General features: G+C 41.7%; 1 protein-coding gene across 8 annotated transcripts in view; it reads left to right on the top strand.

Moving 5' to 3' along the window:
• Positions 1 to 15,636, top strand: part of LOC126187649 (longitudinals lacking protein, isoforms H/M/V-like) — a 166,523-nt gene that overhangs the window by 18,147 nt on the left and 132,740 nt on the right. For 7 of the 8 annotated variants that reach the window (XM_049928861.1, XM_049928870.1, XM_049928913.1 and 4 more), the window contains one exon: positions 491 to 791. In XM_049928861.1, coding sequence (XP_049784818.1) covers positions 636 to 791 — 156 coding nt within the window. In that variant the 5' untranslated portion in view covers positions 491 to 635. The remainder of the gene's footprint in view (positions 1 to 490; positions 792 to 15,636) is intronic. The other variant, XM_049928888.1, reaches the window with a different exon arrangement.

Raw genomic sequence — 15,636 nt, 5'->3', positions numbered from 1 at the left:
TTTTGAGTGTTTGGTAATATTTCTATTCCTTCTTGAATTGTGAAGGAGGTTATAGAATATGATACAGTAATATTCTGAAACAAACAGTGGAATAAGCAGACATAACCACTCATTGTGTAGTGAAAGTGTTGAGAGATATAGGCCCATAAACTGAAATATGGTAACTCAGTTTATGAACATTTATCCCCCCCCCCCCCTCCTCCCTCCAATTTTATGTATGTTGAAATGTTCACCTACATAGTCGAGGGCCATATACCTCCAGATGATTATTTTTCTCAGTATCGTTCAGGCTAGGATCCATAATGGCATGGTGGGTGATATTTAGTTAGTTTTTATTTTGTGTGTTTGTGTGTGTGTGTGTGTGTGTGTGTGTGTGTGAGAGAGAGAGAGAGAGAGAGAGAGAGAGAGAGAGAGAGAGAAATTTTAGTCATTAATATTTTGACTGCTACTAATTTTTTGAAAATTTCTTTCTTTGCTTTTGCATGGATAGAAGAGCTTGAAGAAACTCATGAATATCCAAGAAAGACACTGAATCAGGAGGAAGGCCCAGTTGGATACAAATTGGCTGACTGCTCAGATTATTAAGCAGTGAAAGAATTTCAGATAAGGAGGCAACAAGAACATTTTAAAGTAAAATGAATACACATCAGAGAATGCTGCCACAGCAGTATTGTTTGAGGTGGAAGTACCACCACAACAATCTGCAAGTCATGTTCAGCCAACTGCTAGAGCGTGAAAGTTTTTGCGATGTGACCCTTGCATGTGAGGGCCGAACTTTGCGTGCTCACAAGGTTTGTATGAAGTTTATAAAAGATTTCTGGCAAGACTATGAAGAGTTAGTTCTTGGTTTTGGCTGTAGCGTGTTGTGTGCAATTTTTTCTCATATACATTATTGTAGCTTATCTTTTTCGAACATATTAAATGTCACAGGCTCGGACACGTTTATTTAATAGTGAGTAAATTTCTAATTATGAGTGGGTATACACACAACTGTAATTCTTTGTGTTATTTTTTGAATATTGTTAGCTGTTGTAAAGTACCAGTAAGTTCCAGTTTGAATTTCTAAATTCAAAATGCAAAACTGAGGTAAATGTTTATTTTCTTCCTCTGTGCTTTATTTTACTTAATTTATTGTTTTGACTAGTAGAAATTAATGGGTGTCTTTTGGAATTTGTTTTGTATAATTAATCTGGTTTTTTACTTCTGTGATAATCTTGGCACTCTTGGTATTTTTCCCTGAAATGTATTATCAGCAGTGAATTTCTCTTATCACTGCATTAACTAAGAAGGCCTATTTTGCCATCCATAAAATATTAGGTTGGTGCACAAGTTTGTAGCGTTTTTGTTTTGCATGCTGGAATTCCAGTTGCTGTCGATTTATTTATCGATTGTCAATTTTTATTTGTAGTTCACTGTTGTTATTTGAGTGTACATATTGTCGTTGGGAGATATTGATTGGAGTTGCAAACGCTAGAAAATGGAGTGCCAAGGGAGAAATCGGAACCTTTCCGACATGTACTTCTACTTGAGTTCAGTAGAGGGGTGACAGCAGTGGAGGCAGCCAGAAATATTTGCACCATGTACGGTGATAATGCCATTGGACAAAGCACAGCAAGAAAAGTTTTCCTTTGTATTAAGGAGGATCATTCAGATGTTACAGTCCGATCCATGAAGCATGGCAGTCCACGCATGTCTAGGCATGGATGGAGATTGCATAGGCGACGATTCAAAATGAGAGCTGTGGTATGTGCATGTGCGTTGCTTGAAGAAAATGTATGTCCTGCAAATCGTGTTTCTCGCTTGCTTATGCAGAATTTATCACTTTCCACCACAGTCATCGATGACAACTCGCTATGATCACGTTTAATGCATAAATTAACTACGCCATTCACAGCAGAGTTCTCAGTACCCTACTGAAAGCTCTTTGGTTGATGGTGAATGTGTGACATAGGTGCGTAGAACAAGCCTAAACTCGACTGCCATCTTTCATGACACAACTATAGTGACTGTCCACGTTCAGAAAGACATTCAGGAATTGAAGATTGTTTAAATGTCTCAGTCCACAATGATCCACGTCAGTGTACTTGATAACTGGCAGATGTGATGAACTGTGCTCATTCCAAGGACATACGACATTTGTGCGCCATGGGGAAGGTTCAAAAATCAGGTGAATGGGTACCACTTGCTCTAAGCCAGAATCACAATCAGTGGGTGGCCATCTCTGCTTGCTCCTCATCAATTGGCTCATGAGCAACACTGACTTTCTCTATCATGGATTGTTACTGATGACAAGAAGTGATGTCTTTCTGCTAACGTTTGGAGTAGAATAGAAAAGTTGAGCCCTAACAAAGCAGCAACTCCCTGTACAAAAATTTATGCACATCCACAAAAGATAATGTTACACATCTGGTGGAACAGCAATTGTGTACTCCGAATTGCTTCCCTGAGGTGTAACCATCATTGCTGACATTTATTGTCAACAGATGAGTTGCCTTGCAGACACAATCCGAGAACAATGACCAGGAAGACTGAGTGAAATGATGCTACTCCTCAATAATGCCTGCTCACATTCTTTTAAGACTGACTTTTATTCATCGTGTGGCATACATCGCTTATCTTGTAGACTTTATGTACAGTTTAATTACAAATTAACATTCAGACATTGATTATAATCACTAGCCTCATCTGTTGCAGCCAGGAAGTTGATGAAGGTTCTTCTCTTCTCTTGTAAGCTTGAGCTGAACATTCTTATACAAGGGTTGGAACTTGAATAGTGGCAACTATTTATTTACAGCTCGCACAAAATAGATACATGTTTCAAAGTTTTACTGACCTTCAAAGCAGTCACCAGCATTGTGTATAACCCGTTGCCAGTGATGTGGAAGTCGTAGGATACTCTTAGCAGTGCCATTTGTGTTGACAGTTCAGGCGGCACGGTCTATTGCCCAACAAATTTGTAGCAGTTCTGAAGCGAATGTTGTGAAATGTTTAATTCACTTTAGAAATAGAGTTGAACACCCGAGGGCTTAAGTCAGGAGAGTGCAGTAGGTGGTGTAGCACTTAGCAGCCCTATCAGTCAAACAAATCAGTAACAGCTTGCACTGTACATTCTTGAGCATTGTCCTGCAAAATGATGGTCATGTCCTGCAGAAAGTTTCATCACTTCTGTCTCTAAGCTGGTCGTAGGTTGTGTTCCAAAAATGAACAGCATAGAGACAGAAGTGATGACACTTTCTACAGGACCTGACCATCATTTTGCAGGACAATGCTCAAGCATGTACAGGGCAAGCTGTTACTGATTTGTTTGACTGATGGGGCTGCTAAGTGCTACACCACCTACTGCACTCTCCTGAGTTAAGCCCTCGTGAGTTCAACTCGATTTCTAAAGTGAATTAAACACTTCGCAGTATTCGCTTCAGAACTGATACAAATTTGTCAACACAACTGGCACTACGTCAGAAAAATCAGTAGATGAACGTCGGCCGAAGAACCTGAGACAGAAGCCAATAGGCAGTTTTACAACTGGCACTGCTAAGAGTATCCTACGACTTCCACATCACTGGCAACGGGTTGTACACAATGTTGGTGACTACTTTGAAAGTCATTAAAACTTTGAAATGTGTGTCTATTTTGTACAAGCTGTAAATAAGTAGTTGCCACTATTAATGTTCCAACCTTCATACTATATGCCAGATTGTTTGTTTCTCAGCAATGCACTTGAAATGTGGAGTTGGTATTTTTCCCAATTTGTCGAGGGCATCAGCACTTCTTCCGTAGTGCGTATGCGGTTTAAAGTTGTCTACACTTTTCGTGATTGATTGAAGCCGGGTGACTTCTCATTTGTCAAGAAGCTTTGGCATTTTGATGGGCAGTGTTCTCATCAGTGCTGTTTCCAGAAATTGTGAATGTCGAAGTTGGAGGTCATCATCTCTTTAGCAGTGAGTAGTGGTGGTTTCCTTGATTTAAGTCTTCTTCACTCCCAGCTCAGCTGTATCATTATGTATGGGCAGAGGGTATTAATTACCTTGTTGTATTCTCTGAGGAGAGCATTTTTTGTTGTATCTCTGATGGTGGTATATGGCTTAGGGTTGGCAACTATATGGTAGAGGTGGATTATGTTGTGCCACTGATAAAGCTTACAGTGTGATTTAGTGCCACATCAGTTCTGCTTGTGTATGGGTTATAATCCATACTGGAGCACAGTGTTCTGCTACTGAGTAGACAAGGCCAGTTGCTGATGGATGGAGTATATCTGCTGTGGAGCCCCCAAGTAGTGCCACACAATTTCTTGTCCTCATTTTGCTTGAAGTCTTTGTCAGGTGCTCCTTGCAAGAGTGTGTCCTGTCCAATGTAGCTCCTAGATAGTTGGGGTAACCGTTACAGTTAAGGCGTTTCCCTTCAAGGATAGCATGACGCTCTCTTCTTGCTGAGTGGTTGCTAAAGCGGAGGCACGATTCTTTGGCCTTGTTTGGGTTTAGCTGCGAAAGTAGTACACTCCTGGAAATTGAAATAAGAATACCGTGAATTCATTGTCCCAGGAAGGGGAAACTTTATTGACACATTCCTGGGGTCAGATACATCACATGATCACACTGACAGAACCACAGGCACATAGACACAGGCAACAGAGCATGCACAATGTCGGCACTAGTACAGTGTATATCCACCTTTCGCAGCAATGCAGGCTGCTATTCTCCCATGGAGACGATCGTAGAGATGCTGGATGTAGTCCTGTGGAACGGCTTGCCATGCCATTTCCACCTGGCGCCTCAGTTGGACCAGCGTTCGTGCTGGACGTGCAGACCGCGTGAGACGACGCTTCATCCAGTCCCAAACATGCTCAATGGGGGACAGATCCGGAGATCTTGCTGGCCAGGGTAGTTGACTTACACCTTCTAGAGCACGTTGGGTGGCACGGGATACATGCGGACGTGCATTGTCCTGTTGAAAAAGCAAGTTCCCTTGCCGGTCTAGGAATGGTAGAACGATGGGTTCGGTGACGGTTTGGATGTACCGTGCACTATTCAGTGTCCCCTCGACAATCACCAGTGGTGTACGGCCAGTGTAGGAGATCGCTCCCCACACCATGATGCCGGGTGTTGGCCCTGTGTGCCTCGGTCGTATGCAGTCCTGATTGTGGCGCTCACCTGCACGGCGCCAAACACGCATACAACCATCATTGGCACCAAGGCAGAAGCGACTCTCATCGCTGAAGACGACACGTCTCCATTCGTCCCTCCATTCACGCCTGTCGTGACACCACTGGAGGCGGGCTGCACGATGTTGGGGCGTGAGCGGAAGACGGCCTAACGGTGTGCGGGACCGTAGCCCAGCTTCATGGAGACGGTTGCGAATGGTCCTCGCCGATACCCCAGGAGCAACAGTGTCCCTAATTTGCTGGGAAGTGGCGGTGCGGTCCCCTACGGCCCTGCGTAGGATCCTACGGTCTTGGCATGCATCCGTGCGTCGCTGCGGTCCGGTCCCAGGTCGACGGGCACGTGCACCTTCCGCCGACCACTGGCGACAACATCGATGTACTGTGGAGACCTCACGCCCCACGTGTTGAGCAATTCGGTGGTACGTCCACCCGGCCTCCCGCATGCCCACTATACGCCCTTGCTCAAAGTCCGTCAACTGCACATACGGTTCACGTCCACGCTGTCGCGGCATGCTACCAGTGTTAAAGACTGCGATGGAGCTCCGTATGCCACGGCAAACTGGCTGACACTGACGGCGGCGGTGCACAAATGCTGCGTAGCTAGCGCCATTCAACGGCCAACACCGCGGTTCCTGGTGTGTCCGCTGTGCCGTGCGTGTGATCATTGCTTGTACAGCCCTCTCGCAGTGTCCGGAGCAAGTATGGTGGGTCTGACACACCGGTGTCAATGTGTTCTTTTTTCCATTTCCAGGAGTGTATTTCAGTGGCTTTAGGTGGGAGCACAGGACATCTTCAGTGGCCTCAAATGATTCATGTTGTACAGCTAGGGCCCAGTTGTTCGTGTAGGGAAACTTCCTAGATTGACAGAAAACACTATACAGGAGTTGCATTATGAAGTCATTTCACACCTGTCCTATTTACCTGATCTTGCACCCCCACATTTTCACCTTATGTGCTCTCTGTCAAACAATCTTAAAGGAATTTCCTTTCTGGATAAAAATGTGCTTTGAGCATAGCTCAGCAAGTACATCATCTTGAACCCATGTGATTTCTACAGCCGTGGAATCGAAAAGTTAGCCCAGCATTGGCAGACTGTTGTAAATAGTGAAGGAGAATATATTATTGATTGCTAAAATCTGTTATATGTATCTATTGTGTTAATCCATGTCAAATCATCCCACATTGTGTCACCCACCATCGGAGATTTTCATGAAACTTTGTGTAACTGCTTATGCGTATAACTTAAGAACATCTGTAAATTCTTTTTTGGCCTCAGAATAAAACTTTAATATTGAATTTTCAGTATAATGATGTTCTGATAATTTGGCTCTGTGAGAATGTCCATGCAAGGTGGCACTTATCTACAGAAATACTCGTAACCCAAGTTGTTTTGAACTTTGAAGCAAGAAGTGGTGGACATTGCTTTGCTAAATGAAGTGTTTAAATTTTTAAAAACATAAACAAAGAACAGTAGCAGCTTGAATGCAAATGGGAGGGAAGAGCAGGAACAAAGATATTGACAGCACTTGTGACGAAAACATTACTTCTTGCACCACGTGCCGTAATATTTGAAAGGTTTTCTGTTAAAAAATTTTTAATGAGACTGAAAAATTGTTGGAATTCTCCTTCACAGTTGGGCATATCTCCAGGTCACACAACAGCAGACTGCATGGTCTGCTTAATCCAACAGACAAATATCCTATAGTACACATTAAAAAGATTTGATTCTAATTTAGACATTTAACTTTACATTCTCAGTCAGCACGTTATTTCAAAAATCATTCAAAGGGACATCGAATGTTCCTTTAATATACCATTTCTTCCTTGTAGACAAATCACTTCACGAACATTTCTGTATTTTTTCTAAATCTGTTTTCTATTTTTATGCTTTGTTCATAAAGTATGACATTTAAGTTATTTAAATATTGCTTGGTATTGTATTATTATTATTATTATTATTATTATTATTATTATTATTATTATTATTATTATTAAGAATACCCACTGATCAGCCAGAACATTATGACCATCTACTTAATAGCTGGTATGTCCACACCCATGGGCGTGGATAACTGGGGCGACACATTGTGGCATGGAAGCAGTGAGGCCTAGGTAGGCTACTTAAGGGAGTTGGCACCACATGTGCACATGCATGCCCCCCCCCCCCCCCCTACACACACACACACACACACACACACACACACACACACACACACACAGGTCGCTGTAATTCATGTGAAGACCGGGGAGAGGGTGATGAGCTCTGATGCCACGTTCAATTACGTCCCAGATGTGTTCGATTGGATTCAGCTCTTTAGAGTTGGAGGACAGCACATCAACTGGAACTTGCCATTGTGTTCCTTGAGCCACTCCATCACACTCCTGGCCTTTTGACATGGCACATTATCTTGATGAAAACTGCCACTGTCGTCAGGAAACATTATCGTCGTGAAGGGGTTATGTGGTTTACAACCAGTGTACAATACTCCTTTACCATCATGGCGCCTTGCACGAGCTCCATTGGACACATGGATGCCCACATGAATGTTTCCCAGAGCCTAATGAAACTGTCGTCACCTTGTCTCCATCCCACAGTACAGGTTTCAAGGAGCTGTTCACTTGAAAATCGAAAGATTCCCACCATCCTGTGTGCATGATGAAGAAGGTATCTCGTTTCATCAGGCCATGCAGTGCTCTGCCATTACATTAATGTCCAGTGCTGATTATCACGTGCTCTTTTCAGTCGTAGTTGCTGGTATCGTGGTGTTAACATTGGCATGTGCATAGGTCATTGGCTGTGGAGGCCCATAATTAGTGTGTTCCGTGCACTGTGTGTTATGACACACTTAAACTCTGCCCAGCATTGAAGCCTGATGTTAGCTCTGCCACAGTTCGCCGCCTGTTCTGTTTTACTAGTCTGTCCAGCCTACGACATTTGACATCTGTAAAGGGGGTGACCACCAAGCCCCATGGTGTCTGGATGTGATAAATCCATTGTGTAATTTATATGGAGTTTTTGTTTCTACTCTGCTCAAATGTCTGACCAAAACAGAAGTAAGTGAAGACAATATAAGAAAGCATTATGTCTAGCACAAAACTTCTTGATGGGTTCCATGAGGAACATAGGAAACTGGCACAGAAGAGAAAGCTTTCTTCAGCAAAAAGATATTTTTTATATCAATAATTAGGATAGAAATAAGAGATTTTTTTTGAAACTTTAACACACAGAACTCATCATTTTGAAGATGTCAAATCTGGGGGAATCATACGACAAATATTGGAAATAATGTAACTCCTTTTATGGTAAGATTTGCTTCAGCTTTGTAACTGGAAAAACTTTGAGGTCAGTCTACGAGGATAATAAGAATCTCTTCACCTCTGTCTCATTTTTTAGTTATTCTTTATTCAGTTTTCTTTCATGATACATCACAGCAAACTCCCATGAAATTGAAGACACAAATTGATTGCAGTAACTCAATACTAATTGTATATTCCACATTCTGGTCTACAACAGCATGCTTATGGAAAATTTAAGTATAATGGTCGGTTAGTGTTCCCAGTCATCAAATGAGTATACTGAATGCATGAAGTTTTACAAAAACTAATTAGTGGATAGTGACAACTCCATCTTACTGTGAAATAAAGTGCTAGCAAAAAGATATAACAACACAAAATGGTTGACGTTAGCATTCATAATCTTTTGCTACTGGCGCAGTCCTGGGTAATGCCTAATTTCACTATGTCTTTAAGGGGAGCACACCCTGCCTATCTAACCCATGTTAATTTAGGCAAGTAGTTGACCCATTTCTGAAAAACTATTTGATGCAGGACCTTAATATTTTGACTGTATGTTACAGGATGCTAATAGTCAACTGTACTAAAATCTACTTTATCCATTTTATACTTTTTAAGAAATACTTTTTCATATTTATTAACAAAAAACATTAAGTTTTTCTGTAGAAAATATTTTTTGTGAACTACCTAATGGGGGGAATATTAATGAATGTAGTACCAGAGGTGGCTTTTTATGTTACGCAGAGTCTGAAAATTTCATTCATTTATCTACGATAGTTTCTAATATATTGGGGCATATGTACTGAAAACTTTAGTTTGCGGGAAATTGACTTTAAAGAAAAAACTTTTGAAATTTGTTACTTACAGTTAATTAAAACTGTCCTGCTGCATATGATGGCCTTCTTTGGCCTCTGGCAGGTCTTTCAGCTTCTTTTTCACCTTCCTGGATGTTTGTCTTGCTTTCTTGGCCATATTAGGTGCATACCTGCCTGCATCGGCTATCCTCATTTTATCGCAATGTTGCAGCCCAGTGATTATATTTTCACCAGAATTAATTCCCAGCTTTTTCAGTACCCAACACTTTCCAATATTACTACAATTGAATGTAATAACAGCATCATGAACTCCTAGTTTCATTATATGCATGCCTACAAATACAGTTTTAGGAAGGTGGTTCCAAATTATGTTGTTGAAACATTCATTTGGGTTCTGTGTTTGCCCTTGCAGACATTTCCTTAGGAGGTTAGGATGAGCAAAGTCTATGAAAATAGGTTTTATTGCTGTAATAACAGTAGCAGGAAGAGAATGCTGGTAAGAATAAGATTCTCCAGTTGCCTGAGCCCTATTGTATTTGCACCACAAATTTTCTCCTGATGGACACAATCCATGACATGGCTTATCATCAGTGGAGGACTTACGGAAGAATATGGCCCAAACATCTCTCTTCATCGCCTCCAGATTTTCTTTATTTCTCCAAATTGCCTGCCCATAGTATACCTGCAAGTTTTCTATTTCAGTTTTAGTTAACCGACCCGGTCCGGTCAACAATTTTCCATCTTCTAATTTTTTTCCTCTCATATCAACAGTTAGTTTTCTCAGCCTTGTTCCCAAATGTTTTTGAACATGGCCTACACATTCTATTTTGCTAATATGGCATGTCCATATGGCTTAGAGTTCACCACATTGTTGTATGCCTTACTGTCACCATCGCCCAAATATTTGGTGTGCTGTATGCCTCTTGTTTCTACAGAGTGATGAAATATTTGTTGTACTCCATGAACTTCCAAACCACCACCTGTTCCTCTAAAGTTAGCCACACAGTTGTGTTCTTCATGTTCATTGACTTTACAAGATTTGCAACATTTAGACATTATCTCCACATCTAACACTTTACCGGTGTTTACACTCGTGGAAGTCACTACTCCATTCAGAGAAGTATGTCCTCTTTTCTGCCAACTTCCATCAAATGCAACTGCAATATCTGAACATTCATCATTTTCTTCCACTGCTTCCCTATCAGCCAGTTTCATGCTTTCCTCACTGACTTCACATACAGCTTTCTCTAATATTGCAGTCAGTTTTTCAAATTTAGTTGGTGGTTGATGTAAGTTCATCACTGAACAAAATTTTCTTTGTGCAGCCGTGCCCTTGCCAATGGATCGTAAGGCATAAACTGATCTAGTATTGATTTCATTAGGGCCACTTGCATCTGGTTTTGAAGAACTCATAAATGAAATCACAGCTGAGCATTTAGTGCAAATTAAATCCAAGGCAATTGCTAGGTCTTTTCTCCCACTGGCACTCTCACAAACTTTTACACTCAGTGACTCACCACACTGTCTACATTGTACAAATTTAGAAATTACATTTGATAATATTCTCAAATTTATAATAATGTTACTGCACTCCTTGTCACTTACAGTAAATTTGTTGCAACTCTCTTGAAATGGTGAGAGCTTCTTTGATGACGCACTTGTTGAAAAATTACAGTTACAAACATTTTTGTCGGGTGACATAACCTCTTGTAAAGAAAGCTTTATAAACTTGTTTCCTCTAAATTGTTGTTTCTTGAAAATGCCTTTACGTATCATCATCTTCAATAAACACCACAAAACACACGTAAAACAAGCACTGCATCTACATCTACATCTAAATTTATACTCCGCAAGCCACCCAGCGGTGTGTGGCAGAAGGCACTTTACGTGTCACTGTCATTACCTCTATTTCCTGTTCCAGTCGCGTATGGTTCGTGGGAAGAACGACTGCTGTAAAGCCTCCGTGCGTGCTTGAATCTCTCAAATTTTACATTTGTGATCTCCTCGGGAGGTATAAGTAGGGGTAAGCAATATACGAGGGTTGTTTTTTAAGTAAGGGCCGTTCGCGTGTATAGTCCCGTAGTTCGCACGGACGCCGCAACAAGCCACCGCACCACTTGCCAGCATCCTTCCCGTTCACACTGATGCAAGTTGCAGCTCTGTAGCTGACGTGTATGCATCGCTGTGCTACTTTATAATGTTTACGATTATTGAATCGCCCTCTGTGTGTGAGATACGGTCAGTGATATGTTTTTTGACTGCGAGAAGCCTATCAGCTGCAGAAATTCATCGTCAGTTAACAGAAGTTTATGGCTTGAATGCAATGAGCAAAGGTAAAGTGCGTCAATGGGTTAGAGAGTTTAAAAATGGCCGTCAAAACGTCCATGACGAAGAATGCTCAGGCCGGCCCTCTGTGATCACTGATGATTTGGTGGGTGCAGTCAAAACAAAGATTCGTGAGGACAGAAGATTCACAATTTCCACTCTTTCTTTGGAATTTCCACAAGTTTCAAGATCGGTTTTGTACAAAATTGTGTCTGAAAACCTAAACTTTAAGAAACTGTGTTCTCTGTGGGTACCCAGACTCCTCACAGAGAACCACAAAGGGAAGGGATTTGCCACTTCATTGGACTTTTTGATTCGTTACGAGGAAGAAGGGGATGACATGTTGAGTCAAATTGTCACTAGAGATGAAAGATGGGTATCCCATATCGCTCCCAAAAACAAGCGACAATCAATGGAATGGCAACACACAACCTCACCCGTCAAGGTCAAAGCCAAACAGACGCTGTCAAAGCGCAAGACTATGGCAACTGTGTTCTGGGACTGGCGTGGTGTTTTGCTAGTGGACTTTATGCCACGAGGAACGACAATCAACTCAGATGCCTACTGTGCAACTCTAAAGAAGCTCCGCAGAGCAATTCAAAACAAAAGGCGCGGCATGCTGACAAAAGGAGTTTTGCTCCTGCACGATAACGCTAGGCCTCACACCTCTCAAAAGACTCGGGATTTGATTGATTCTTTTGGCTAGGAATTTTTGGACCATGAACCATACAGCTCCGACCTTGCTCCTAGCGATTTTCACCTTTTCCGGTACCTGAAACACCATCTTGGCGGGCAGCGCTTCAATGGCGATGATGATGTGAAAGCGGCCGTGAACTCTTGACTGTCGGAGCAGGCGGCCGAATTCTTTGAAGAGGTAATTAAAAATTTAGTTGTACGGTATGACAAGTGCTTAAATAAACAAGGCAACTATGTAGAAAAGTAGGTAAAAGTGTGTAGAATCAGAAAATAAAAGTTTTTTTACAAAAGTATTTGTATCTTTTTTTGAAAATAAAAACGGCCCTTACTTAAAAAACAACCCTCGTATTAGATACCTCATCCAGAAACGCACCCTCTAGAAACCTCGACAGCAAGCTACACTGTGATGCAGAGCGCCTCTCTTGCAGAGTCTGCCACTTGAGTTTGTTAAACATCTCTGTAACCCTATCACGCTTACCAAATAACCTTGTGACGAAACGCGCCGCTCTTCTTTGGGTCTTCTCTATCTCCTCTCTCAACCCGACCTGGTACGGATCCCACACAGATGAGCAATACTCAAGTATAGGTCGAACGAGTGTTTTGTAAGCCACCTCCTTTGTTGATGGAATACATTTTCTAGGGACTCTCCCAATGAGTCTCAACCTGGCACCCACCTTACCAACAATTAATTTTATATGATCATTCCCATTCAAATCGTTCCGTATGCATACTCCCAGATATTTTGCAGAAGTAACTGCTACCAATGTTTGTTCTGCTATCATATAATCATACAGTAAAGGATCCTTCTTTCTATGTATTCGCAATACATTACATTTGTCTATGTTACGGGTCAGTTGCCACTCCCTGCACCAAGTGCCTATCCGCTGCAGATCTTCCTGCATTTTGCTGCTATTTTCTAATGCTGCAACTTCTCTGTATACTACAGCATCATCCGCAAAAAGCTATATGGAACTTCCGACACTATTTACTAGGTCATTGATATATATTGTGAAAAGCAATGGTCCTATAACATTCTCCTGTGGCACGCGAGAGGTTACTGTAACGTCTGTAGTTGTCTCTCCATTGAGAACATGATGCTGTGTTCTGTTGGCTAAAAACGCTTCAATCCAGCCACACAGCTGGTCTGATATTCCATAGGCTCTTACTTTGCTTATCAGGAGACAGTGCAGAACTGTATCGAACACCTTCCAGAAGTCAAGGAAAATGGTTTCTACCTGGGAGCCTGTATCTAATATTTTCTGGGTCTCATGAACAAATAAAGCGAGTTGGGCCTCACATGATCGCTGTTTCTGGAATCCATGTTGATTCCTACAGAGTAGATTCTGGGTTTCCAGAAATGACATGATATGCGAGAATAAAACATGTTCTAAAATTCTACAACAGATAGATGTCAGAGATATGGGCCTATAATTTTGCGCATCTGCTCGACGACCCTTCTTGAAAACTGCAACTACCTGTGCTCTTTTTCCAATCATTTGGAACCTTCCGTTCCTCTAGAGACTTGCCGTACATGGCTGTTAGAATGGGGGCAAGTTCTTTCACGTAATCTGTGTAGAATCGAATTGGTATCCCGTCTGGTCCAGTGGACTTTCCTCTGCTGAGTGATTTCAGTTGCTTTTCTATTCCTTGGACACTTATTTCGATGTCAGCCATTTTTTTTGTTTGTGCGAGGATTTAGAAAAGGAACTGCAGTGCAGTCTTCCTCTGTGAAACAGCTTTGGAAAGAGGTGTTTAGTATTACAGCTTTACGTGTGTCATCCTCTGTTTCAATGCCATTATCATCCCAGAGTGTCTGGATATGCTGTTTCGATCCACTTACTGATTTAGTGTAAGACCAGAACTTCCTAAGATTTTCTGTCAAGTCGGTACATAGAATTTTACTTTCGAATTCGCTGAACGCTTCACGCATAGCCCCCCCCTCCCCCTTATGCTAACTTTGACATCGTTTAGCTTCTGTTTGTCTGAGAGGTTTTGGCTGCGTTTAAATTTGCAGTGAAGCTCTCTTTGCTTTCGCAGTAGTTTCCTAACTTTGTTATTGAACCACTGTGGGTCTTTCCCGTCCCTCACAGTTTTACTCGGCATGTACCTGTCTAAAACGCATTTTACGATTGCCTTGAACTTTTTCCATAAACACTCAACATTGTCAGTGTCAGAACAGAAATTTTCGCTTTGATCTGTTTGGTAGTCTGAAATCTGCCTCCTATTACTCTTGCTAAACAGATAAACCTTCCTCCCTTTTTTTATATTCCTATTTACTTCCATATTCAGGGATCCTGCAACGGCCTTATGATCACTGATTCCCTGTTCTGCGCTACCAGAGTCAAAAAGTTCGGGTCTGTTTGTTATCAGTAGGTCCAAGATGTTATCTCCACAAGTCGGTTCTCTGTTTAATTGCTCGAGGTAATTTTCGGATAGTGCACTCGGTGTAATGTCACTCGATGGTCTGTCCCTACCACCTGTCCTAAACATCTGAGTGTCCCAGTCTATATCTGGTAAATTGAAATCTTCACCTAAGACTATAACATGCTGAGGAAATTTATGTGAAATGTATTCCAGATTTTCTCTCAGTTGTTCTGCCACTAATGCTGCTGAGTCGGGAGGTCGGTAAAATGAGCCAATTATTAACCTAGCTCGACTGTTGAGTTTAACCTCCACCCATAATAATTCACAGGAACTATGCAGCTTTACTGTACGATTAAATGATGATGGCGTCCTCTTGGGTAAAATATTCCGGAGGTAAAATAGTCCCCCATTCGGGTCTCCGGGTGGGGACTACTCAAGAGGACGTTGTTATCAGGAGAAAGAAAACTGGCATTCAACGGATCAGAGCGTGGAATGTCAGATCCCTTAATTGGGCAGGTAGGTTAGAAAATTTAAAAAGGGAAATGGATAGGTTAAAGTTAGATATAGTAAGAATTAGTGAAGTTCGGTGGCAGCAGGAACAAGACTTCTGGTCAGGAGAATACAGGGTTATAAATACAAAATCAAATACGGGTAATGCAGGAGTCGGTTTAATAATGAATAAAAAAATAGGAGTGCGGGTAAGCGACTACAAACATTATTGTGGCCAAGATAGACACGAAGCCCACGCCTACTACAGTAGTACAAGTTTATATGCCAACTAGCTCTGCAGATGACGAAGTAATTGAAGAAATGTATGATGAAATAAAAGAAATTATTCAGATAGTGAAGGGAGACGAAAATTTAATAGTCATGGGTGACTGGAATTCAGTAGTAGGAAAAGGGAGAGAAGGAAACATAGTAGGTGAATATGGATTGGGGCTAAGAAATGAAAAGGGAAGCCACCTGATAGAATTTTGCACAGAG

The sequence above is a fragment of the Schistocerca cancellata genome, chromosome 1, assembly GCF_023864275.1.
Source record: "Schistocerca cancellata isolate TAMUIC-IGC-003103 chromosome 1, iqSchCanc2.1, whole genome shotgun sequence".
Classification (NCBI taxonomy): Eukaryota; Metazoa; Arthropoda; class Insecta; order Orthoptera; family Acrididae; genus Schistocerca; species Schistocerca cancellata.
The sequence above is the reverse complement of the archived record's forward strand: the minus strand, read 5'-3'. Positions and strand labels throughout refer to the sequence as shown.